Below are 26,868 nucleotides of genomic sequence, written 5' to 3'. Positions count from 1 at the left end.
TTCAAAGTTTTCTGAAAGGGGTTCCATTAGAAAATAGACCCTTTCACAAGTGTTTTATAAATGAGTGTGATTTGTTTTGAGTGCACGTTTTTTGGCACAGGAAGATTGAGCAATTTCACCAGAATGAAAAGATGTTAAACTAAGGCCAGGACTCGAACCTGCACCCTACTTTCTAAAGCCAGCAGCTTTAGCCATTGGACCCCATATCTGCTGCGGTGTAAGCACATATAGTAAGTGTATTTTTTATGCATTTGGGTAATGAATCTTGCCAGCCTCCCCGGACTGTTGATGAATGATGTGTTCATACATTTCACGGTCATCTTTTGGTTGTATTTAACAACATGGAATTGTGGTGTGAGCCGGCCAAAAGAGGTAGTTGTGCCACAACACATCTTACACTGTCTGCCTGATTGTGCATATGATGTGTGAGATATCTTATGCAAGGGATGCTGCAGGCCACACAGCTATTATTGTTTGAAAACTTCTTTTCATCAATATGAATCAGGCTTAGGATGGCATGAGCAGCAAACCACAGAAGAAACACACCTTGGGATTGACAAAAGGCTTTGCCTTCATAATGCGAGTGGCAAGCTATTGGTATGCTGTTATATCCTGCCCTTCCTCTCTCTTTGTCCCTCCTTAGTGTTAGTGTCTTCTTGTCTATGTCATGTCTCTGTGATGTCATACATGATTCTACCTGTTGCTATTCAAGGGATTTATCAGTTACCTGGAGGCTGAGCAGTAAGTTATCTGCTCCCGGTGGGGTTTCTTACCATATTACACTCCTACTTGAATGCTGTACCTGACTATCTAATCCCAAGAATAAATATACTATGTGAACATTACAACAAGGACCCATCATTTTTATTTTATTGAATTTAACACATGCGTATAAAGCATTGATAGAACAAAAAGATCCACCAGAAATAACAAAAATCTAAATAGTGAAAAAAAAGACCTACTTAAAATATCTCCAAGCGGAACATTGAACTCAATATTTTCAAGCTTCATAAAAGGTATAGTTTATTTTTAAAACACTTTTCCTGCAGTAGCACATAACAGAGTAAAAGTGCTACTTTAAACAAAAATGCATTAGAATTTTTCAGCTCTGGTCTTGGGAATATTAGCTGCTGCTGAAACACCTCTTGTCGAACTGGATCGCCTCTTTCTCGCAGATCCACTTGGCTTTGTTATTGCAGTAAAGAGGAAAGATCTCTTTGTTGCTGTAGGAACCGCAGGAGTTACCAGGATCCCTGAGTCTCATTGGAATGCTGTAAGAGTTAAAGAAATAGATGAGTTATCAAACAGTTATGTCTAATGCAGAACCACCTGTAACATGGTAATTGCTGCAGTTGTGAGTGTAGTGAACATGCATATATATTTAAAACCTTCCATAAATCTGCACTCAAATCTAATATTTCATCTTAAAATGCATTTGAAAGCGGAACTTCAAGGTAATGTCGCTAAGGTAATTTCAAGTGTGAAAGACAAGCTACTCTGTCACAAACGTGACTGATTTTGGTCTAAAAGAGCATTCTATTCCACGGCCTTATAACAAGGCAGAAAGGATATCTGTAGCGTTTGTGTTGGAGTAACCCATCTGCAAAACCGTAGCTCTGGTCCTGATCTGATGGCACAAGGGAGAAAGTTATAAAGCTTCCAAGTAGAAACTGAGAAGAGACTGGCAGGTTGTTCTAATGCAGAAATGGGGTCATGAAACCCCTGGTTGTAGAGGGCAAATTTCACATTGACTTATAGGATAAACATCTGTTGCTCAGTAAAGAATGGAAAGTATGATGAAGTGCACTATGCAACCAGGCAGTGGGAGTAAACTTGCACAGGGTCATGGATGTTTGCATCCTTGAATCAGTGCTCATTTACAGTCAAATGTCTTTATTCGGCTGACACGCTGCCATAAAAGAGTACATAAAAAAAAGAATTATTTAAAAACAATTAAAACATGATTCCGTCGATATATAATAAAACTTCATGACAATGGAAAATCATAATATAAAAATGTAACAATAATAATTAAGTCAATGTTTCGACAAACAGCAGCATGACATACAGACACTGTATAATGAGGTTTATGGTAACCCCCTGTCCCTAAAACCATGAAATCCAAAACTAACTCATTAAAATCTAGCTATAAAGAAGTAATTTCCCAACCACATTTAGTAAAAGGACAGCTGTGGAAATATATCTATCGACCATTATTCACCATTTAATAGCTGGAGGTGAGATAGGGCCAGCCAGCACTTCCTGATATTTAAAATTCTTAAGAGGGGACATAAAATCCTGTCTCAGCTGTGTATACATTTGGCAAAATAAACAGGAAATGCAGCATATTCTGTATAGATTTGAAGTCACAAGCACAAAGATCCATTTTAGCATCCAGTAAGCTTTGCCAGGATAAGAGACCAGAAGCTGCGCAATGCCAAACCTAAATCTAATAAGATAAAACATTTTGACAAGACACAAATAGAAAGAGAGAGTGGGCTCAACACTTAAAGAGTGTACGAAAAGCAAATGTTCAGAGACTCCCTTATTCCTTATCTCCAGGCGCTCACTAGACATCTTTAGACAGGATAAAAAGTTCTTCTTCAACTGGATTTTTGCGATCTTTACAAAGCACTCTGGCTTATAAAAACAGTCCACCATACCCACTATCTCTAGCAGTTTTTTTAATGCAATTAAACCATGGTATCTTCAACATGTGATCAAGTTTAAAACAGTCCAATATAATTGCACGAGTAAGGGCTGGCTCATCTGTTGCCCCAATTGAATGCCATAATAAACTTGGTGCAGTATTTTTGCAATGAGTTAAAGGAATCGCACCAAATTCCTTATGCAAAGGATAGTGGGAGACTGCTTGGAACTGTTATCAAGAGTCTCAGAAAGTTGTTCTCAGCTGCTTGGATGCAAACCCGGTTGAAAAATCCACACACTACAGCCCCCTACCAAAAACCAGAACACAAGCGGGCCTTATAAATATTAATTATTGGGTTAATCGGTCTTGAGCCTAATTTCTTTGTGACCCTGAGTAGCGCCTTCAGGTTTTGTTTAAAAGTACTGACCCTTGTTTCAACTAAATGGTGCCAGGTCCTTTTCTGGTCAAAAGGAATTCCCAAGTATGAAAAAGTTGGGACATAGGACAACCTTTCATTATTAAAAAAACATGATTTGAAAGGGGGAAGGGGAGATTTACCTGCGACCATGGTGTAGGACTTAGCCTTGATAGTCTTTAGGTCCAGTTCAGTCATAAAATCATTAAATTCAGTTACAAGTTTCTGCGGGCCTACACTAGTTCTGGACATTAACACACAGCCATCAGCATAGAGTAATTCCAGAAGATTTCGGGTGCCTATTGTGGGAACATCCGCATGTCATTGATTGAGATGACTTTCTAGGACTTTCTAGGTCATGGTACACACACACATGCCCCAGGGGCATGTGTGTGCGTAACATGGGACTTTGAAAAATGCACTTTGATGCTTTTTTCAAAAAAATCTCAATTTACCATCACCTTACAAGTGATGGTAAATTGCCATTCTTAATTGCGAAATCGCAAATCTTTTTACTTTCTTGCATTGCATTCAAGGAATCGCAAATTGCGATTCCTTAAATGCAATCGCAATTTAAGAAATCGCAAATTTTGAGATTTCTTAAATTGCGAGGGGCTACTTGTTTCATGCATTCCAAAAGCAATTTTCGCGATCGCAAACGGGCGATTTTTGAGAGTGGCACCGTTTGCGATAACAAAATGCTTTGATGCATGTGCCTGTTAATGAGTCGGATCACCTACTGATCACTGCTTATTTTGCCCTGTTGCATTTAGCGTTATTGTTTCCGCACAACATGCATCTGTGGATCCATTTTGAACACAAGGGTGCATTTTGCAAAAAGAAAGTATCGGTAAATCCAGGGTACTGCTTCTAGCAACGTAATTCTGCATTATATTCATAATTTTGCAGAAATTTCACATATTTATGTTACAGCACATTATGCAAATAGCACCGACCCCTAATTCGTAGGCCATGTGTCATATTACTATAACATTTTATATATGCTAATAAAGGCAAAGGAGGTCAGTGAAAAACCCATTCGGTCAACCACGTAGATATCCCCTTAATTAGAGATGAGGGCATCACTCAATCTCAAATGGGGAGCCTCAGCTGGCTCTGCCATTGGAAACCAATAGCCAATGGACTGTAAGCCGCTAAGCTGTCGCATAAGAGCACTAGAAGGATTGCTCTATTTATGGCACCATTTCGACATGGTATTCTCCTCTTCATTTATGCCAATGATGCATGGTGGTTACAAACAGGAAAAAAGCAAGAGTGTTCCAGAAATGCAGGGACAAACAATTTCTATTTTTTTTTTGCGTAAGTTAAGATCTTATTATCAAACCTAACTATAACATGACTTTAACCTTTGTTTTTTTCAGTGAAATTGTTTTTTTTGTTTTACACAAGGGGGTTGTATTGAAATACCTAACTATAACATCACTTTAACCTTTCTTTTTAAGCAAATATTTTATTATATTCAGCTACACCCCCAATAGCACACAGCTTCCTGTCAGCAGTGGGCGGATGCACCCAAACTCCCTAAGGGTGGCCAACCCCATGTGCACTTGGCTTTAGTACGAGTGCACAGATAGGTTGGCCACAGGTCCTGTCCTCTAGTCAACACTGTGCAAATTCCCTCATGGGTGACCAATCCCACGCTATGCACTTCCTTTTGATACCCATTCCCTCTTGATCAACCAAGCACCATTATGGGGCATATTAGCAAGATGTGCGTTATATAACACACATCGCACATTTCTATATCGCCGACTATCGCCGGATTTTTTTGCCATGTTAGCGCGTAATTATCAATGCGCAACACATAGGCGAAATTAAATCTGGCAATAGTCGGCGATAGGGAACATTACCGCATGAAAACAAAGGTTGTTTTCATGCACTAATGTGTGCCTTGATAATATGGGTGGGTGGATTCAGCGTTATGATCCACACCCCCATGTTATCAATGCCTTAACACCTGATCAGTGGAACAAGGGGAGCTTGGCCCTTAGGGGACAAGTGAGAAGGCTGGGCCTGAATTTAGGGAACAAACAAGTGTGCCTCTCACTATTCGATAAAAGCCAAAAATCAGGGCGTTTGAAGACGCTATTTGTCGTATTCAATACGGTATTTTTATTTTTACCATTAACTTATATAGTTTGTCAAAGATTTGTCGCAAACAACATATGATCAACAGAAAAGACCTGTATAACACAACAGTTTTTACACAAAGTTTGAATCAATCATTGCAACACATTGTCAAACTTAAACATAGACCTGATTGCGGTCAACAGATAGAGACATTAAACATGTATGACAAAGTACATAGTGCAACACATCATATTTGTATCAGTGCGAAGTTTGGTTAAAGCAAAAGCATAGTGAATGAAAGAAAAGATTAGAAAAAATTAGAAAAAGGAACGCGAGTGAATTCAAAACTCTATATAATCATGAGCAATGGCTTAGGTTTGAATTGTCCTTTTCTAATTCGCCGACGCGTTTCGAATCCGGAAATTAACTGTCGGGATTCTCATCAGGGCATAGTTTATCTATCTGTGAATTTAAGCAAAGGGGGAGGTTTTTAGTGTCATGTTTTGACGTAAGGACAACTCTCCTTATGTTGTGACATTCGCATTGACCTACCGCATTTTAAAGGAAGCTGATTCCAGCCTGGGGTTGCGAGTGCAGACTCAAGAGTGGGTCCAAAATTGAGGCGCCTACAATTAAAGTGAGCGTGTGTTTTAGCGCGAGTTGTACATTTGATTGTTACACTTAAGAAACAAATCACCACCAAGCCTACCGTTGTTGGGTTTGAGATCGATCGGAACGGCTGCTTGATGCGGGACGAGGGCTCCGCAGCGTGTTCGCTGCCTATGGCTGGGCAGTAGCGCTGTGTACAAAAAGGGGTTTGTATATTGGTACTGGATAAATTGCAAACCGGGTTTTAAAACAATTCTAGACCGGCTAGCGGTGAATGGTACCTTAAGCGTTTGCCGCTGCTGTGGTCCAAAAAGGGATCCTATTTTCTGAAGGGCGCAGTCACCGTTTTAACATTTATTTGACGTACTCCAACTCCGCTGGGGAAGAAGGAAGTTGTTGTTAGTCAACAGCCAGAGAAAATCCTGGCGAGCGCGCTGGAACGCATTGCTTTGCCTACAGGAGCGTGCTTACCTCGAAGTGGTTCAGTTGGCGGCTCATAGCATACTGTTTGGTTTCCCAAGATGGATGCTGCTGCAGTTACTATGGTGATAAAACATTGGGGTGCCGCTTTGCATTGTGGGATTTGTAGTTTGTGTAGTTGTGAATTATTAAGTGGGAAAGGAATCGCCATGTATTGAAAAAACGTACTGAGACACGACCAAGTCGACCAGCCAGAACAACAAGACATCATTGAATTAGAGTCTGGCAACTTCAGATAAAGTATTCAGGCCCCTCTGCACGCTATTGAATTTCAATATCAGATAAGCCTCTGTTTTTAAGAGCGACCTATCGATATCCACATTCCTTTGTGCCGGGCGTAATGTATACAACACTGTCCATTTAAGGTGATTGACATCATGGTTTGCATTTATAAAGTGCTCCACCATGGGGGCGGTCATGATTTTGTTCTTGATCCTGGATCGATGTTGGCAAATGCGTGTGTTCACTTGTTGTGTGGTTTTGCCAATATAGATCAGATCACAGGGGCACTGGACCAGGTAAACGACATTCTTAGTCTTGCAATTAGAAAAGTCCGCATGCTTCCATCTGGTGGTTCCATGCTGGAACTCATCGCCTTCAATAGTGTTTGGGCATACAACACAGGTACCGCACTTGTGGTGCCCTGTGATTGGTTTGAGGTTCCATTGGCTGAGAAGGTCACTTTTCTTTTTTGGTAGAGTTACGTCCGCCCTCATAAGTTGTTGGCCTACATTTTGATTCCTCCTGTAGGCGAACAGGGGGTTGGATAGTGGGCATTCTAAATTCGCCAATAGGTGCCAATTGTTCAGCACCGTTTTTCTCAGTTTGTGGGTGTCTGGTCCAAAGGTGGTAACACAGACCAACCTATCAAGCGTGGGTTTGGGCCGTACTTGCAGTAAAGTTTCACGGGGGTGAAGCGCGCTCTTGTTAGGGAGTGCTTGAGTAGTTTTTTAGGATACCCCCTCTCCTGCATTTCTTGGCAAAACGTTTCTGCATGAGACGTGAAGTCCCTCAGGTTCGAACAATTCCTCCTTATGCGCAACAGTTGCCCATAGGGAAGGTTTGACTTCAAGTTCCTGGGGTGGGCACTCTTATGGTGCAAAATAGTGTTCCTGTCTGTGTCCTTTTTATGGAGAGAGGATTTCAATACTCCATTGATGTTGATGATTTCAACGTCAAGGAAAGTCATCCTTTCATTGCTTTGTGTCATCGAGAATTTAATGTCAGCATGCCGGTTATTAAGCCAGTCATGGAATGCTACAAGGTCGGTCTGGCTCCCCTGCCACAGGAGCCAGACGTCATCTATGTAGCGGAGCCATTGTAAGATATGCTGTTTGAAGGGGTTGTTGTTATCAATGAACATCTGTTCATACTGTGCCATGAACAACACGGCCATCTCTGGGGCATAAGGGCACCCCATAGCGGTGCCCTTGACCTGCATAAAGAACTCCCCATTACTACTTTTCATTTAATGGGGAGTTCTTTATGCAGGTCAAGGGCACCGCTATGGGGTGCCCTTATGCCCCAGAGATGGCCGTGTTGTTCATGGCACAGTATGAACAGATGTTCATTGATAACAACAACCCCTTCAAACAGCATATCTTACAATGGCTCCGCTACATAGATGACGTCTGGCTCCTGTGGCAGGGGAGCCAGACCGACCTTGTAGCATTCCATGACTGGCTTAATAACCGGCATGCTGACATTAAATTCTCGATGACACAAAGCAATGAAAGGATGACTTTCCTTGACGTTGAAATCATCAACATCAATGGAGTATTGAAATCCTCTCTCCATAAAAAGGACACAGACAGGAACACTATTTTGCACCATAAGAGTGCCCACCCCAGGAACTTGAAGTCAAACCTTCCCTATGGGCAACTGTTGCGCATAAGGAGGAATTGTTCGAACCTGAGGGACTTCACGTCTCATGCAGAAACGTTTTGCCAAGAAATGCAGGAGAGGGGGTATCCTAAAAAACTACTCAAGCACTCCCTAACAAGAGCGCGCTTCACCCCCCGTGAAACTTTACTGCAAGTACGGCCCAAACCCACGCTTGATAGGTTGGTCTGTGTTACCACCTTTGGACCAGACACCCACAAACTGAGAAAAACGGTGCTGAACAATTGGCACCTATTGGCGAATTTAGAATGCCCACTATCCAACCCCCTGTTCGCCTACAGGAGGAATCAAAATGTAGGCCAACAACTTATGAGGGCGGACGTAACTCTACCAAAAAAGAAAAGTGACCTTCTCAGCCAATGGAACCTCAAACCAATCACAGGGCACCACAAGTGCGGTACCTGTGTTGTATGCCCAAACACTATTGAAGGCGATGAGTTCCAGCATGGAACCACCAGATGGAAGCATGCGGACTTTTCTAATTGCAAGACTAAGAATGTCGTTTACCTGGTCCAGTGCCCCTGTGATCTGATCTATATTGGCAAAACCACACAACAAGTGAACACACGCATTTGCCAACATCGATCCAGGATCAAGAACAAAATCATGACCGCCCCCATGGTGGAGCACTTTATAAATGCAAACCATGATGTCAATCACCTTAAATGGACAGTGTTGTATACATTACGCCCGGCACAAAGGAATGTGGATATCGATAGGTCGCTCTTAAAAACAGAGGCTTATCTGATATTGAAATTCAATAGCGTGCAGAGGGGCCTGAATACTTTATCTGAAGTTGCCAGACTCTAATTCAATGATGTCTTGTTGTTCTGGCTGGTCGACTTGGTCGTGTCTCAGTACGTTTTTTCAATACATGGCGATTCCTTTCCCACTTAATAATTCACAACTACACAAACTACAAATCCCACAATGCAAAGCGGCACCCCAATGTTTTATCACCATAGTAACTGCAGCAGCATCCATCTTGGGAAACCAAACAGTATGCTATGAGCCGCCAACTGAACCACTTCGAGGTAAGCACGCTCCTGTAGGCAAAGCAATGCGTTCCAGCGCGCTCGCCAGGATTTTCTCTGGCTGTTGACTAACAACAACTTCCTTCTTCCCCAGCGGAGTTGGAGTACGTCAAATAAATGTTAAAACGGTGACTGCGCCCTTCAGAAAATAGGATCCCTTTTTGGACCACAGCAGCGGCAAACGCTTAAGGTACCATTCACCGCTAGCCGGTCTAGAATTGTTTTAAAACCCGGTTTGCAATTTATCCAGTACCAATATACAAACCCCTTTTTGTACACAGCGCTACTGCCCAGCCATAGGCAGCGAACACGCTGCGGAGCCCTCGTCCCGCATCAAGCAGCCGTTCCGATCGATCTCAAACCCAACAACGGTAGGCTTGGTGGTGATTTGTTTCTTAAGTGTAACAATCAAATGTACAACTCGCGCTAAAACACACGCTCACTTTAATTGTAGGCGCCTCAATTTTGGACCCACTCTTGAGTCTGCACTCGGAACCCCAGGCTGGAATCAGCTTCCTTTAAAATGCGGTAGGTCAATGCGAATGTCACAACATAAGGAGAGTTGTCCTTACGTCAAAACATGACACTAAAAACCTCCCCCTTTGCTTAAATTCACAGATAGATAAACTATGCCCTGATGAGAATCCCGACAGTTAATTTCCGGATTCGAAACGCGTCGGCGAATTAGAAAAGGACAATTCAAACCTAAGCCATTGCTCATGATTATATAGAGTTTTGAATTCACTCGCGTTCCTTTTTCTAATTTTTTCTAATCTTTTCTTTCATTCACTATGCTTTTGCTTTAACCAAACTTCGCACTGATACAAATATGATGTGTTGCACTATGTACTTTGTCATACATGTTTAATGTCTCTATCTGTTGACCGCAATCAGGTCTATGTTTAAGTTTGACAATGTGTTGCAATGATTGATTCAAACTTTGTGTAAAAACTGTTGTGTTATACAGGTCTTTTCTGTTGATCATATGTTGTTTGCGACAAATCTTTGACAAACTATATAAGTTAATGGTAAAAATAAAAATACCGTATTGAATACGACAAATAGCGTCTTCAAACGCCCTGATTTTTGGCTTTTATCGAATAGTGAGAGGCACACTTGTTTGTTCCCTTAACACCTGATCAGAGCAGGCGTTGGGAGACCTGCGATAAACGAGTTTATCCCAGGTCTTCTTCTCCCAACGCCTCGCTTGGTAATAGGATGTTCCCACCTTCAACCACATTTTACATGTGGTTGGATGTGGGAACGCCCACTTTGCATGTCATTAGCGATGTTTCTCGCTGACATGCAAAGGGGGCTTGAGGCAGGCATTAGCATGCCCTTGTTAATAGGGCGCTGGAAGTGTCGCCGCTTTCTCAGCACAATTCGCCAAAAAAGCGGCGCTATTTCAGCTTGCCCCTTTATTTTTAAAATGTGTTGCAGATGCTGTGGCACTACTGTTGTACACGTCATTCAAACTTCAACCCAATAATACATTGAAAGAGTGCAAGCGTCCCTATGGAAACTTGTATAGTATAGTTTCACACATAGGTAGTCTCCCTGAGGAAGCTTGCATGGTACCATGGAAAATTACCTTAAGTGTTGGCTCCTGTAGGAGTACTGCAGTAGCACGTGGGAGTGTTGGTCTTGGTCCCACTGGAGTACTGTGGTATCTTTTGGATAAACACTTTTTATTAATTTTGCACCCCAGGGCTCTGGATCCCCCTAACAAGTGTTTGAGGTTAGGGTTACCCTACTCTGCTCCTTTTAGCCTATTTTGTAAAATATTTCTGGACACTGGCCTGAGCTCCTGTGATGCTGGGTGCAAAATGTTGCCTTTGGTTTTGCCGGCCAATTAGATTGCACTGTACTGCTGAGCTTATCACTTTCCCATGGTAATAAGCTTGCTGAAAAAGAAAAGATCCTTTTGGCCAATTAAAAGTGCACTATCTTTTCAGTTTATGTACTATGGAATTCCCATGGAATTGCCACAGGTCTAACTGTCAAGCTATATCTTAAATGTAACTGCTTCTCGCCCTACGAGAGTACCTCTTTAAATGCACATTTCGCAAAAATGCTCAATGGATCTACACCAAATCACAAAAAAACATTCCTTCTGGGTTCAGGCACACCACTTTCCATGATGGAGCCAAGAAAGATGAACATTTATTGAAAGGTTTTATACAGATTAGTAAAACGACACCAAAGATATTATTAAAACAAAAAAATGTCTTCCTATGAACACAGTGATCTAACTATAAGTAGACAGTGGCGACTGCCACTATCAAATATTTGCTGAGAAAATCAAAGGCTAGAGTGAGTTACAGTAACACATGCTAATAAGATCGTAACTTACGTTTAAAAAAACTCAGAACTTCACTTAAGAAAACAAAGGTTAAGGTAATGTTATCATTATAGATATGTGTTGAAACGAGATAATAACTGTTATAAAACAAAAACACATTGCAATTCGCCAAATATTATTTAGTGCACTTAGTAAAACATGTGCCCCTCTTCATCATGCACTGCTTATTACCTCACATATTATTTCACTCCTAATATGCTAAATGACATCAATGATGACATCACTGATATAATCTCAAATGCCATAATTGATCGCATTCCTGTTGATATCATACAATCATTGTAAAAGGGTAATATAGGCTTTTTTGACTTCAAGTACTACAACAAGCTACACCTGTACCCCATTTGGTATCACTAATTAAGTGATAATGAAAACAATTTCTGTTCACAAGCTGGACGCACAGCTTTTCTGCAAACCAAGCCACATTCGGTCGATATTACTTTCTTTTTACGTTCATTTACCCACATAAGAAACAAAGGGGCATATTACCAAAAGCTAGCGATATTTATCTCTAAATGAGCTTAGCAAAATTTTTTTTATCGCCAGATTTTATCGCAGAGATAAATTGCTATTAGCAACATTTATCTCAAATGCAATAAAATATCCGGCGATAGCGGCTCAATGTGTGAATGTTGCTGGAAATCCAGCGATATTCAGGCATCATCGCTAATGGGGACTTAACCTGAGTATCCACCTCCCATTGGATATGCAGGTTAAAAAGTGGTTTGAGCAGGTATTAGGTTTTGGCGATATTCGCGCTTAGCGTGAATTTTTTTACCGCTTCGCCTGCCTTGCTAATAGGTGATAGCCATGTTAGCTTCTGCTTTCAGTCGCTAACAGGTTGGGTACGCCCACTTTGCATGTCATTAGCGATAAATATTGCTGACATGCAAAGCGGGCCCTAAACCGCTCGCTATCGCCTAAAAGCTGTCGTCAACTGTTGTTAGCGTCAGCTTGCCAATAGGGCGATAAAATTATTGCTGCTTTAGCGGGAAAAAGTCCCGCTAAAGCGGTGATGATGCCTTTGATAATATGCCTTAAAATGTTTTAATAGCCTTTAATGGGATAACACACTTTATAAAATGTGAACACCCTCCAAAAACGATGTTGCTCTCCAGTCATCTTATTGGTATCACCCTCTTAAAGACATCAGATGACCTGGAATTTTTTTAACCAAGAGACAGCTATGAATGTAAAGAGCAGTGCAAGGAAACTAAAAACGTGCATTCTAAAATATGCCCTTTAAACTATACAGTACATTTACAGTATAAAGTAGGTTTATAAAGAAGAAACTGCAACATTGGACTATGTAACTTTTTCGTGACAAGATTCATAGGGCATCATTTATGAGAAGTGAGGCATCGCTGTGTAAAAGCAGCGATGCGTCACTTCTCAGTGCACCCTCCTTGCGGTATGATTGATGCGTCATATTTACTGTATGACGCATCATGTCTCAAGGAGTTACAGATACGTTAGTATTTCTGATGTATTTATATGGTGCAAAAGTGACGCATTGCTGGAGTGTGTCACAAAAGTGACGCAACTCCAGCAATGTGTCCTTTCACATGGGGCAAGCCCCATGTGAAAGGGCCTGTGACAGCCTTACGCCTGCTGCGAGGCAGGCGTAAGATATTGACACATTTGCTTCCTAGAAGTGGCGCAGTGACATCTTATAGATGTCACTGCGTCACTTCTGTGACCCTTTCTTGTGTCAGAACGCCCCCCCCTGCATACATTATACTTGGCGCAGGTATAATGTGGTGCAGGGGTTTACAATGTGACACATCTACTTACATGCATCACTTTGTAAATATGGTGCAACAAGGCACATTTTACGCAGCTGGTGCATCACGCATTAGTGGCGTAAAAGTGACACACGGCCTCATAAATAAGGCCCATAATGTTTATTTTCACAGACTATGGTGCAAAAGATGTGCGCATTGGTGGCCTGGAGTGTGCCAGCACTGTGAGAGAGAACAACAGCACCATGTCTTAGACTCAATAAAAGAACCAGAAATTTGCAAGGCACGCCATACACCCACAAAAAGATTTTTGGGTGCTAACTTAATACAATGCACAATTCAAGAACACGAGATCCCACAGTCAGATTACACTCATAAATCATATGATTTAGGGAAAAGCCAAGTTAAAAAAAAAGACAATTTAGAAGAGTTTTTCCAGGCCATGCAGGTAGGGATATTGAGCTTTAGTGTCTAGCGGCAACCACTGGAATGACTCTCCTTAACTTATTTAGTATGAGATGTTCCTCTGCCAACTTGCATTCATTTATAATTCTTTGCAAAATGCAGAGCAAGTCTCTGTTTCACAGCAAAATGACTTGATGGGGTTTGTGACTTACCTGCCTTTTTGCAGTGTGGAGCCATTTAACCATGTCCATTCAGAGTTTCTTGTGTTGTATTTCATGCCAATCCAAAAATAGGACCTACCTATTTCTTTGCCATCTATGAAATCCTAAGAAAGAAACGTTTGTTAAATTAAGTTATAGTATTTTCAAATATTGCCTGGAGTACTTTTTCAAAGGGCCTCACACCCACTGAATGAATGAATGAATGAATGAATGAATGAATGAATGAATGAATGAAATTACTTATAGAGCGCACGATGGCCAAAACGGCTTCCTGGCGCTGGGAGCTCTAAAGAACCGAACAGACAGGGCCAGGAGGTTTAGCGGGGGTAGGCCAGGGCAAACAGAAACGTTTTCAGCGCTTTGCGGAAGTGTGAAAAGATAGGGATCGAACGCATAGAAAGAGGAAGGGAGTTCCAGAACCGGGGAGCAAGAACAGAAAAACGGGTTCCACCAGTGCGAGATTTGTGAAAGCGGGGAATGGTGAGGAGGGCAGAAGATGATGAACGGAGAGTGCGGGCAGGAGTGTGAAGGGAAATCAAAGAATTGATGAAAGCCGGTGCAGAGTGATCAAGGGCCCGATAAACAAGGCACCCTAATTTGAACAGAGATCTCTGAAGAATGGGCAACCAGTGAAGGGATTTGAGGACGGGAGTGATGTGATGGGTTTTTGGCAAGTGAAAGATAAGACGGGCAGCCTGATTCTGGATAGCTTGTAAGCGGCGGGTTTCATAGGCAGGAATGCCAGCGAACAAGCTATTGCCATAATCAAGGCGGGAAGTGATAAGGGCAGAAATAATGATTTTAAGGGAGCCAGGAGAAAGAAAACGAGAGATTTTCCGGATCATCCGGAGGGAAAGAAAACAGGAGGACACCACGGCACTGACCTGGCCGTGCATGGACAGGTCCTGTCTGACCTTGATGCCCAAAGTTTTAACAGAAGGAACGGGGGTGGGAGGGGGCCAAGAATGGGAGGCCAGAAAGCAGGGGACCAGGGGCTGGATGAGCCGCCAATCAGGACAAGCTCAGTCTTATCTGGATTGAGCTTGAGGTGGTTGGCGCTCATCCACCCAGAAATAAAGACCATGGTAGAGTGAAAAAAGGATAGGGAGTGAGAAGAAGAGGAAAGATCAAAGACGAGCTGGAGGTCGTCAGCGTAGTTATACACAGAGACCCCCAGTTCAAGAAGGGAAGAGATAAGAGGGTGAATATAGAGGTTGAAAAGAAGGGGAGAAAGAGAGGAACCTTGGGGGACCCCACAGGGCACCGGGAGAGGGGAAGCAGAAAAGCCGGGAAGGTGAACGGCTTGAGAGACCCCCAGTTCAAGAAGGGAAGAGATAAGAGGGTGAATATAGAGGTTGAAAAGAAGGGGAGAAAGAGAGGAACCTTGGGGGACCCCACAGGGCACCGGGAGAGGGGAAGCAGAAAAGCCGGGAAGGTGAACGGCTTGAGAGCGACCTGTCAAGAAGGAGGTGATCCAGGAGAGGGCAGAACCTCGTAAGCCCGCTGCGCTGACACGATCCAAAAGAATGTTATGGTCGACCGTGTCAAACGCAGCGGACAAGTCGAGGAGGATCAAAGCTTGGGGGGAGTTGACGTCGGCCTTGGCTTTAAGCTCGTCAAGGACGGCTAGCACCACGGTTTCGGTCGAATGACCCGAACGAAAACCGGCTTGGTGAGAAGCCAGGAGCTGGTTTTGTTCAACATAAGCAGAGAGACAGGAAGTAACGTAAGATTCGACAAACATACAAACCAAAAAGCTTAAAGTGAAGAGCAGGTTCAATAACCCTAAACTTATTTGCCACATCCACCATACTAAACTAACCTTAACTCTAACCTTTGCTATCTGTTATGTTTATCTTAGTGATGCATAAGCCTAATATTCCATCTTCATGGTAGCGTCTCATGTGAGACAGTTACTACCAGGAGAACTAAGCAGGCTGGCAGCTAGAGTTGGTGGTTCTATTAATGAAGAATAAAAAGGGCTTAGAAACCTACCTGTGTGAGTCCTTTCAACAGTGGCGATGAGGATGAGATGAATACGTGGTCCAAAGTACATTGCCAACATTTTTATGGACATCTCAAACACATCAGACGGTTCACCATCTCCCTCACCAACAGGAATCAGATCAACACTCTCGGCTGTGTTAGGCCCTTCAACTCTTATTTGGTAGATATTGGTGGTGAAATATTTTTGGCTCATAGGAAACAAGCCATTCTCCTTCATAATTTAGGAGTTGAAGTGCGCAACATTTATGAGAGTATCGATCTGATTCCTGTTGGTGAGGGAGATGGTGAACCGTCTGATGTGTTTGAGATGTCCATAAAAATGTTGGAAATGTGCTTTGGACCACGCATTAATGTTGTGTAAGAAAGGCACAAGTTATTCATGAGGATCCAAGAACCAAATGAAAAGATTAGGAATTATATAGCTTCACTTAAAACACTTGACCATACCTGTGAATTTGGAGACCTTACTGACTTATTGATACGCGATCATTTGGTCAGGTGCACTAATAGTCATAGAGTGCAAGAAAAACTTCTTTCTAAAAAATCCATCTCTCAAGGAAGCTATAGCTTTTGAATAGGGAAGGGAAAATACCTCTGGTTGGGTTAAAGAGATGAAAACCCATAAAACAATATCTGACAGTGCTCCAACTCCTAGCAGCATTCATGAATTGACTCAAAGGGAACCACCTCAAGACTCTATTGATATCGTCTCTAAGAATATACGTGGAACCAAAGCCAAACCATCCTCAGATTTTTCAAGATTTAAATGCTACAGATGTGGCAGCACTAACCACTCCTCCAACTACCCTCAATGTTATGCAAGAAACACACCCTGCCTTAAATGTGAGATCAAGGGTCACTATGCCAGGGTATGCAAGTCTGGTTGCAGAGTGAGCACTGTAGAAAGTGTTGAAACTTTTAATGCCTTGAAAACTGTCATGCCAAGTGTACGAAGTGATGGCATGTTTGACGCTGATGTCATCAGTATGCCGGAATGTGAGGTGATGATTGGTGACAGGTTAATTGTAGTTTTGGCAGACTCTGCCTCCCCTTTCACTATGTTGGGCTATGAATTGTTGGACAAGACTTTTTCTGAACTCAAACTTTCAGCCCCTGACATTAGTCCTGTTAGTTATGGTGGCTCACATATTGAGGTAATTGGGTTTGCCATCATAAAAATATATTTCAAAGGAAGAGAGACCATTGGGAAAATGTATGTCGCCAAAGGTGGTGATAATCTTCTTGGCTGGAGACTTGGGTATAATCCTCAACCCAAATGTTGGGTTTCCATCTGAGCAAGTCATTCTGATTGACCAAGCAACAGTTTGTATCAAATTTTTTGAGGAGCTCTCTCAAGTTTTCTCTGACAACCGTGGTCTTCTTAAGAACTTTGAACACTGTATAGTACTCAAACAGAACGCAACACCTGTAATACACAAGGTTAGGAAAGTTCCCAATATGATGCTTGAACCGCTCAGATATGAACTCAAGAGACTAGTACTCCTGGGGGTGATTGAGGAAATTAAATCCTCCGAATGGCTGGTCCCAGTGGTTTTGGCCCCCAAGGATGGAGGAAAGAGGATAAGGATCTGTGTGGACTTGAGAAGTCTAAATAAGTGGATATAGGTGGACCGTGAACCACTACCAAATATCTCTGAGTCAATTAACATGCTTGATGGAGCTAAGGTTTTCAGTGTGTTAGACTTATCCTCGACCTATCATGAGGTGCCCCTCCATCCAGAGTCCAAACATTTAACATCTTTTGTAACACCATAGGGAGCTTCCCGTTTTATCAGAATGATTTGGGCTAGCCTCTGCAACTGCCTGTTTTCAACGCATCATGAAAATTATCCTGGGTGACATTTTCAACGTCATGTTATTTCAGGACAACATTTTGGTCTATGATTTGGAGCATACCGAAGTTTTGAGAGCTGCTTTGAAAAACAGAGTGACAATGGTTTGACTGTGAATAGAGCAAAATGTAAAATTGGGGTATCTTCTGTCACATATTTGGGACATGGTATTTCTGGGGAAGGTATCCGACCTAAACTGGATCTGGCTAGGAGCATTGTGGATGCTCCTGCCCCAACAGACAAAGAGCAATGCAGGTCTTTCCTTGGCCTTGCTGATTTTTACTCCAAGTTTGTCCCAGGTTTTGCATCCACTGTTGAGCCCATCGGGGCCCTTCTAAGGATAGGTACACACTTTGTTTGGTCACCAGATTGTATTTCAGCTTGTACCTCCATAAAACAGGCAATAGGTAAGATGCCTACTCTTGGTCACTTTGACTCCAAACGTAAAACCTTCTTTAACAACTGACGCCAGTTTGTGTGGTCTTCGAGCCATACTTTACCAAGTTGATGGAGGTGTGGAAAAGGTCATTGCATTCACCTCAAGGGCATTGAAGAAAGCGGAGCAACAGTATTCGGGTATCGAAAGGGAAGCTTTGGCTCTTGTCTTGGCAATAAAGCATTTTAATTTTTTTCTTTGGGGCATTCCCTTTTTGGTTAGATCTGATCATCGCCCTTTAGTTCAGGCTTTCTGATCTGTGGAGAGTGAAAGACTCACCCCTAGACTTAAGCGTTGGAGTGAGGGGTTGGGAGAGTACAACTTTCAAGTGCAATATCTTCCTGGTTCTGCCAACAAGGCAGCAGATTGCCTATCCAGGATCCCCATTGGCTCTTGTGATGATACTTTAGACCACGACACTGTCAGTATTAGTTGGGTAAAGGAGCCTGCTATTCAAGAGCTAGAATGGGAACAAGCTTCTTTACAAGATGTGTTACTTCCTGTTGTTAAGGATTTTGTAGTTAAAGGGTGGCCTGACAAGAAGAGACTTGATTCTGACCTACTGTCCTTCTGGTCCATTAGAAATGAACTTACTATTTGTCATGGTAAACTCATGCGTGGTGAGAGAGTAATACCTCCGGATGCTTTGAGACCCAAACTAGTGAATCTTGCTCATTAGGGACAGTTAGGGGGAAATCTCACAAAGTCACGACTACGTGAGAGGTATTGGTGGCCTAGAATGGATAGCCATGTCGAGAAGGTTGTTAAAGAATGCTGTCAGTGTGCCTCCAGTGATAAATCCCAAGTCACCAATACTGCTCCTTTGTCAACTGTTGAGGTTTCCTGTGAACCCTGGACCAAGCTTAGATTGGATCACATGGGTCCCTTTGAGCTTTTGGGTCCTTCACAGAGGTTTGTGATTCTTTTGGTGGACTACTCTTCCAAGTGGGTGTCCACCAGGTGTGTGAGTTATATCAGCACGAGAGTGGTTACTGAGTTCCTGAAGGATGAATTTGCATGTGAGGGCATACCCAATTTCCTCATCATGGATAATGGGGTACAGTTCATCTCACAAGAGAGAGATTATGGCATCACTCATTAAAAAACTGCACTCTATGCACCACAAGCCAATGGACTCGCAGATCACATGAATAGGGTAGTTAAGGCATGTATGTAGAGGGCTATTGAGAGGAAGGTTTTAGACGGGGTAGGGGAACCACCGAGCAGTGCCTGAATTTAGCACTAATTATGGGTAAGTACATGGGTGCCAAACACAGTTCCATCCATTTGGCATTCATGGACTTATCCAGTGCCTTTGACACCGTATATAGGGACAAGCTGTGGCAAATGATCGGGTCGATGGGGTTTGAGGAGCAACTGGTATCCCTGCTCCGCAGACTACATGCTGCAACTACAGTAAGTGTGCGTTATGGCCCTGGGGGGGAAAAAAACAATCCTATCCCGTCCACTGAGGGTGTCCGGCAAGCATGTAATTTAGCTCCCTTTTTGTTTTTAGTTTACACGAATGGCCTAGAAAATTTTTTGTTGCACAGTGGGGCTGATTTTCCAAAGGCAAATGATAGAAGGATCCCTATGCTGTCATATGCGGATGATACAGTTTTAATGACTCTTACTGCAAATGGCATGCAGCTTTGTCTGGATGCTTTTGATTTATTTATGGGGGACTTGGATTTAAAAGTTAATTTCACTAAATCCTTCGCCATGACCTGCGGTCCTAAAAATGCAAAAACACGTAGCTATAGGGTCAAGGACTGCATCATACTGAAAGTGGACAATTTTAATTATTTGGGAAACCTTTTTAACAAAAAAATGAATTGGGAACCATTAATTGCATTGCGGGCCCAAAAAGTATCAAATATAGTGAAGGGCCTTTTCGCTTTGCGAGGAAATTAGGTCAAAAATTAATACCCACATTTTTAGCTTTATATAACGCCAAATGTGTCTCGGTAGCAACTTATGGTGCTGGCGTGTGGGGCACACATAATTGTGAAACACTGCAGCTGCAGGAAAATAAATTTATTAAACGTCTCCTAGCAGTTTCGACAGGCACTTCAAACGCCTTTTGCCATGCGGAGGTGGGCATGGAGTTTCTTAGTGATATTATACATCTGGCCCCCTTATTGCTATGGATTAAAGTTTGGCAATCTGAAGAATTAAAATTGACCCATGAAATCTTACAGGATTGCCTCAAGTTGGACCACACTAGGGAGATACCTTGGATTCAATATGTAAAGGATAACTTTTATAAGATTGGTTTAAGTGATATTTTCGATTACCTGGGGTTAATAGGCAAGGATTCAAAAACAAAGACCAAAATTGCTTTTCGCAATACCTTGGGCACTTTAACTCGCAGCAAGCATGCAATGTATGTAAGGGGTAAACTACAAAGGCCACTTTATCAAACTTATATTATTCACACACAATGGCGTATTTATTTAACACGTTTTCATCTTAATATTTTACATTTTCTTTTTGCCCTTCCAAAACAAGGTGGGTGGTGTAAGAACCTACCGCCATGTCCCTGTAATAATATAGTTACCCAGACCACTGTGCATCTAATCCTTTTCTGTGCTTTGTATAAAGTTCCCAGAAGTAGATTTATTAGACCAGTGTTGGTCTCCTTTGGATCCCGTTGTTATAGAGAGTGTTATGAGCACTTGTTATCTTTGTCAACCTCTCCCATTTGTAATGCAGTGCTGAATTTTATTAGATCGGCCCTTGTGATTAGAAACCGATATTAAATATAAAAATGGAATAGGATATTAGTTAAGGGGAAATTTTCTTGTCAATGAAATGAGCCCCATGATGAATCTCTTCCTATCGGACTAATGTTTTTTAACATATCTTGTTTTAACTGTAGATATTAACTGTGAATGTTGTTTTAAACATTTCTTTACTATGCATGTATACTTTTATGACTCCTGCTTGGAATCGAAATAAAGTTGTTAGACTAGAGAGGAAGGTTTCTCTCAAGAGTGTCTTGTCTTGAGGGATACTTGGTGGGCACATTGCACTGCTCTCAATGCTGTGTTAAATTTCTTCATAGCAAGCACTGTGATGAGAGCTGGGTGGACTCAGATTTCACATTTTCCAGACTATTTCAATATTTTTTTGTAAAAGAAAGAATTGTTTTTGTGGATTAAGCTTATTATATTTTTCATTTGGGAAGCACCTAATCTAGTTAGGTTATTTTGCAGTAAGAAGGAGTCAACATTTTAATCTGATCTAGATACCACATCACAAAGGAATATTGCTTGAATTTTACGCTTACTTATATCAGCTACAATTCAAAACTGCTATGATTTTCATCTGTGTTTTCTGATTTCCTATCACATCAGTATTTTTTTCTTTCATAGTTAATCTTTCAACTCTATTTGTTGAAGTAACCTAATACTCTTTATTTTACATCCAGTGGCCTAGTCTCTCTCATTTATGGGCACACTGAGAAAGCTGAATCTAACTCGGACGTGATACTTTCTATGACACAAGTTCTGATACCAAATCAACCGCAATGGAAGGCAATGCTTCCTCTAAACAAGAGGAAGAAACTCTTTGATTTACCAAAAATACTACTTCTATTTCCTCATCATCAAATTCTTGTTTTGCTAAAGCATCTAATAACTGCATTGCACGAAGGCCAAAGATTCTCCTTCCCCAGAAACCGAGCATTACAGACTTAGACTGAAAAAACAAATACAATACTGCAAAATGTAGATGATAAATAATCACACATTGAGACCAGAATGTCAGAAGTTGAACTACAACGAGTCTTACACGTACAACACTGTGCTCACAAAGTAAATTGTTTCCAATCTGAAATTTCTTCCCTCAAAAAACAGTTTAAGCTCTCCAAAATTGAAATAGAAGAAATAATCTAAGAATTAATGGCTTAAAAGATAATTCAGACAGCAGTGAATTCCCTATTTTTGTTCTTATCTATATCTATCTATACTAATATAATAAAGAGAGAGCCTAAACCATTGAGGCGGGTAATCTCAGGAACCACAGCACCAATCACAACACCCAAAACAGCTTTGGAAAGGGCAGTTGCAGCAGAAGGACAGAGGCTATGCAGACGCCCACCACATACATTTAAAAGGTAAAAGAACTTAACCAGCTAAGTAGTCCCTTGTGGGCGTGTCTGTGTTGTGCTGTGGGCGTGACAAAAGATGGGGGCATGTGGTACATTCCGCCCTTCGTGCCATGTCTCATATGGTGTGCTGTGGGCGTGTGCTGGGGGCGTGGGCGTGTGCGGGGCGCGGGATTACGGAAAAAAAGCGAGCGCTGTACCCAATATTTCATTGCTTTTTCTTCACAGATTCTGTACATTCCAGCTCCGGGTGGGCTTGCCCCGCGCTCCCAGTGACGTGCACCTGCTTTACTGTATGGAGGTCAGGCATGGCGCTATTCCCAAGGGCCGGAAGGAGCGCAAACAGAGGCTATTGTGCAGGAAATGTAATCTCACCTTAACTTCCGGTGACGCCCGAAGCGCACACTGGAGATTTTCCACTTCTGTTGCGCACAGGCCTCGCGCCACGCACATCCGGACACAAGGCCCGCCTCCACGGGAATAGCAAGAAAGGGACTATCCCTTCCCCGCGAATATGTGATGATATTCAGCAAACCAACATCCCACATACCATCACTCCGCAATATTTATAACGCAGGACTATTACTCTGCAAAGACATCATTTCTAAAACTTTTCCAACGCATATGACTTTATCACGTACGCCATTATAATCAATCAATCAATCATGGCATTTGTATAGCGCGCTACTCACCCGGAAGGGTCTCAAGGCGCTGGGGGGGGAGGGGACCGTTACTGCTCGTTAGCCGAAGGTGGATGGGGAGTTAGTTCCATGTCTTGGCTGCCAGGTAGGAGAAGGATCTTCCTCCGGCGGTGGCTCTGCGGATGCGTGGAACGGCGGCGAGGGCGAGGCTGGTCGATCGTAGCTGGCCGGTGGGCGTGTAGAAGGTCAGGCGGTTGTTGAGGTACTTGGGGCCCAGGTCGTGGAGGGACTTGTGTGCGTGGGTGAAGAGTCTGAACGTGATGCTCTTGCTGACGGGGAGCCAGTACAGGTCTCTCAGGTGGCCAGATATGTGGCTTTGTCGGGAGAAGTCCAGGACGCGTCGTGCGGAGGCGTTCTGGATGCGTTGGAGGCTTTTCTGAAGTTTGGCTGTGGTTCCTGCGTAGAGGGTGTTTCCGAAGTCCAGACGGCTGGTGACGAGTGCCTGGGTGACGGTCTTCCTGGTTTTGGAGGGGATCCATCGGAAGATCTTTCGGAGCATGCGCAGGGTGTTGAAGCACGATGATGAGACGGCGTTGACTTGTCTGGTCATCGAGAGGGAGGAGTCCAGGATGAAGCCCAGGTTGCGAGTGTGGTCCGTTGGCTTGGGAGTGGTGCCCAGGGCAGGGGGCCACCAGGAGTCGTCCCAGGCGGAGGGAGATGACCCCAGGATGAGGACTTCCGTCTTGTCTGAGTTCAGTTTCAGGCGGCTGTTCTTCATCCACTTGGCGACGTCTTTCATCCCTTCGTGTAGGCTGGTTCTTGCGATGGTGGGGTCGTTGGTGAGGGAGAGGATCAGCTGGGTGTCGTCGGCGTAGGAGATGATGTTGAGGTTGTGTTGGTGTGCGATGGCTGCGAGGGGGCTCATGTAGACGTTGAAGAGGGTGGGGCTGAGCGATGATGTTATGTTATGTTATGTTATGTTATATTGATTTATTATGCGCACAGATACCCCAGCCAAGGGGCGTCCCGGCGCAGAGACAAGGTAGAACATAACACAACAGGAAACTAAAAACATGAAACTCTCGCAGCAGCAGCTACCTTGTCCCTGCAGCAGCTACCTTGTCCCTGTGGTATGCCGCAGATGACTCGGGGGCCTCGGATCTGAACGGGGCGAGGCAGACTCTCTGGGTTCTTCCGGCGAGGAACGAGTTGATACACTCCAGTGCCTTCTCTTGGATTCTGATGTTGCTGAGGCGCTGCACTAGGGTGCGGTGGCAGACAGTGTCGAACGCTGCGGAGAGGTCCAGGAGGATGATGGCCGCTGTCTCCCCATTGTCGAGCAGAGATCTGATGTCGTCAGTGGCTGCGAAGAGCGCAGTCTCGGTGCTGTGGTTAGCTCGGATCTGGACTGCGAGTGGTCGAGGGATCCGTTCGTCTCGAGGAAGGCGGCGAGCTGTCTTCTCGGCAGGAAAAGGGAGGAGCGAGATGGGGCGGAAGTTCTTGAGGTCGGAGGGGTCCGCTGTTGGTTTCTTCAGGAGGACGCTGTGCTCGGCGTGCTTCCAGCTTTCCGGGAAGGTGGCGGTGTTAAAGGAGGCATTGATGATGTCCTGGAGTTGGGGTGCGATGATGGAGTCGGCTTTGTTGAAGACGTGGTGGGGGCAGGGGTCGGTTGGGGATCCGAAGTGGATGGTGTTCATCGTGCTGATGGTATTTTCGGTGCTGACCGGGGTCTAGGCACAGAGGGTAGTGGTGGGGGGCGTTGGCTTGGTGGTTGGGTCTGTGGTTGGTGCGCCGAAGCTGTTGTGTATTTCGGCGATCTTACGGTGGAAGAACGAGGCGAGTGAGTCGCAGAGGTCTTGCAAAGGGAGTGATGTTGTTGTTTCCGGCGCTGGGATTGGAGAGCTCTTTGACGATGCTGAAGAGTTCCTTGCTGTTGTGAGCGTTGTTGTCCAGTTTTTCTTTGAATGCTGTCTTCTTGGTGGTGCGGATCAGCTGGTGGTGTTTGCGGGTGGCGTGCTTGAGGGCAGTCATGTTGTCTGTGGTCTGGCAGTTGCGCCAGGCTTTCTCGAGGGCGCAGCAGTTCTTCTTGGAGTTCTTAAGTTCGTCGGTGAACCAAGAGGCTTTCTTGCTGCTGTGTCTGCTGGGAGGTGTCTTCAGTGGTGCGAGGTCGTCTTCGCAGTTGGTGATCCACTGTGTGAGGTTGCAGGTTGCTTTGTTGGGGCCCGTTTTGCTGACGTGAGGGTTCTGGCTTAGGGAGGTGGTGAGCTGGTCGGCGGTGATCTTGTTTCAGCTCCTGCAAGGAGCCTGTTGCGGGTGGTGGTGGGTCGTGGTTCTTCTGAAGCTGAAGTGGACGCAGCTGCGGTCAGTCCAATTAAGTCCGGTGGAGTGGCTGAAGGCGATGTACTTGCTGGAGGAGAAGACTGGATCAAGTGTGTGGCTGACGTAGTGGGTGGGGGTGTTCACCAATTGCTTTAGTCCGAGGTTGGCGAGGTTGTCCAGCAGGGTGGTAGTGTGGCTGTCCTTGTTGTTCTCCAGGTGGAAGTTGAGGTCCCCTAGGAGGATGTAGTCAGCGGAGGGGAGGGCGTGCGGGCTGATGAAGTCTGTGATGTGTTTGCTGAATTGTGTGCCTGGTCCCTGGGGTCTGTAGATGAGGGTGCCTCTGAGTGTGGTCTTGGAGTCAATGTGTATCTGGAAGTGAGGGTGTTCGGCGGCGGTGAAGGTGTCGTCGGAGCTGGTCGTGATGCGGATGGTGTTCTTGTGTACGATGGCGATGCCTCCTCCAGTCTGGTTGACGCGGTCCCTCCGGGTGATCTTGTATCCGTCCGGGATGGCGATGGAGATGTCGGGCGCTGAGGAGGCGTTCATCCAGGTTTCCGCGAGGAAGGCGATGTCTGGTGATGTTGTGTTGAGCAGGTTTCAGAGTTCGACGGCGTGTCTGTGAATGGAGCGGGTGTTGAGCAGGATGCACTTGAGATGGTTGCTGCTGGTGTTCGGCTTGGCGGGTGCGGTGCAGGTCCGGAGGCAGGTGAATTTGCAGGCTTGGCAGGTGAAGGGTCCGTGGGTGCGTTTCGGGGTGGCTTGGTAGCAGGCGGGGCTTCGGCCGGCGTTGAGTGCATGGAGGGTGGCGGCGTCGTAGGTCTGTCGTGTAGTCTGGCGTCGACGGGAGCCAGGGGTCCAGGCGCTGGGCACGGTCCAGGCACAGACGGGCGCAGACAGGCTTGCCTTTGGTGCACCTTCTGCACACAGTCGGCACGCCCGCTGTGCGCGTTCGCCGGGCGTCCTCCATATGAGGGGCTGAGGGAGGGAGGAGCAGCTGGGAGGCGGGAGCCGGGTGGCAAATGGGAATGGTGGGGGTGCAGGGCCGCAGGGAGCAGCGGCGAGAAAGAGGGCGTAGCGGGAAGTGGGGGGCACAGTAGGAAAATGGGGGAACGAGGGGGACACAATCACAGGGTTACAGAAGGCAAAAAAGGGACACAATGGGAACCAGACACAGGATACAGATGGGGAAGGGGTGAACAATTACAGATATACAGATTACAGAAGGCAAGGGCAATGCAGGGGAAAAACGACAATAAATCGGCACAAGTTTACCACGAGGAAGCGAGGGAGCGAGGAACAGCAGTGGTCAGAGCGTCGCACCAGCGCACAGCACGGGGAGGACCGCGCGGTGGCTAGGGGGGGCGACCTACCTGGAGGCAGGGTCAAGGGTCACTGTGCAAATGCATGTGTGATAAAGTCAGATACATTATAAAAGTACATTATTGAAACATCAAATATATGTTTGTATATATGTATATTTATTTATATATATATATATATATATATATATATATATATATATATATATATATATATATATATATATATATATATATATATACACATTTTTTAAATTTAATTAAAACATTT

The 26,868-nt window shown here is 44.2% G+C and overlaps 1 protein-coding gene across 3 annotated transcripts in view; it reads right to left on the bottom strand.

Annotated features, from left to right (window-relative positions):
* Positions 1 to 861: 861 nt before the first annotated feature.
* The window catches only part of LOC147700940 (natural killer cells antigen CD94-like), a 145,631-nt gene continuing 119,624 nt past the window's right edge, over positions 862 to 26,868 (bottom strand). For 2 of the 3 annotated variants that reach the window (XM_086928547.1, XM_086928548.1), the window contains exons 6-7: positions 13,903 to 14,015; positions 997 to 1,271 (exon numbers count right to left, since the gene is read on the bottom strand). In XM_086928547.1, coding sequence (XP_086784673.1) covers positions 1,124 to 1,271; positions 13,903 to 14,015 — 261 coding nt within the window. In that variant the 3' untranslated portion in view covers positions 997 to 1,123. Of the gene's footprint in view, positions 1,272 to 13,902; positions 14,016 to 26,868 lie in introns of all 3 variants that reach the window. The other variant, XM_086928549.1, reaches the window with a different exon arrangement.

The sequence above is a fragment of the Lissotriton vulgaris genome, chromosome 7 (assembly GCF_964263255.1).
Source record: "Lissotriton vulgaris chromosome 7, aLisVul1.2, whole genome shotgun sequence".
Classification (NCBI taxonomy): Eukaryota; Metazoa; Chordata; class Amphibia; order Caudata; family Salamandridae; genus Lissotriton; species Lissotriton vulgaris.
Note: the sequence above shows the minus strand (reverse complement) of the source record. Positions and strands in the feature narration are given on the sequence as shown.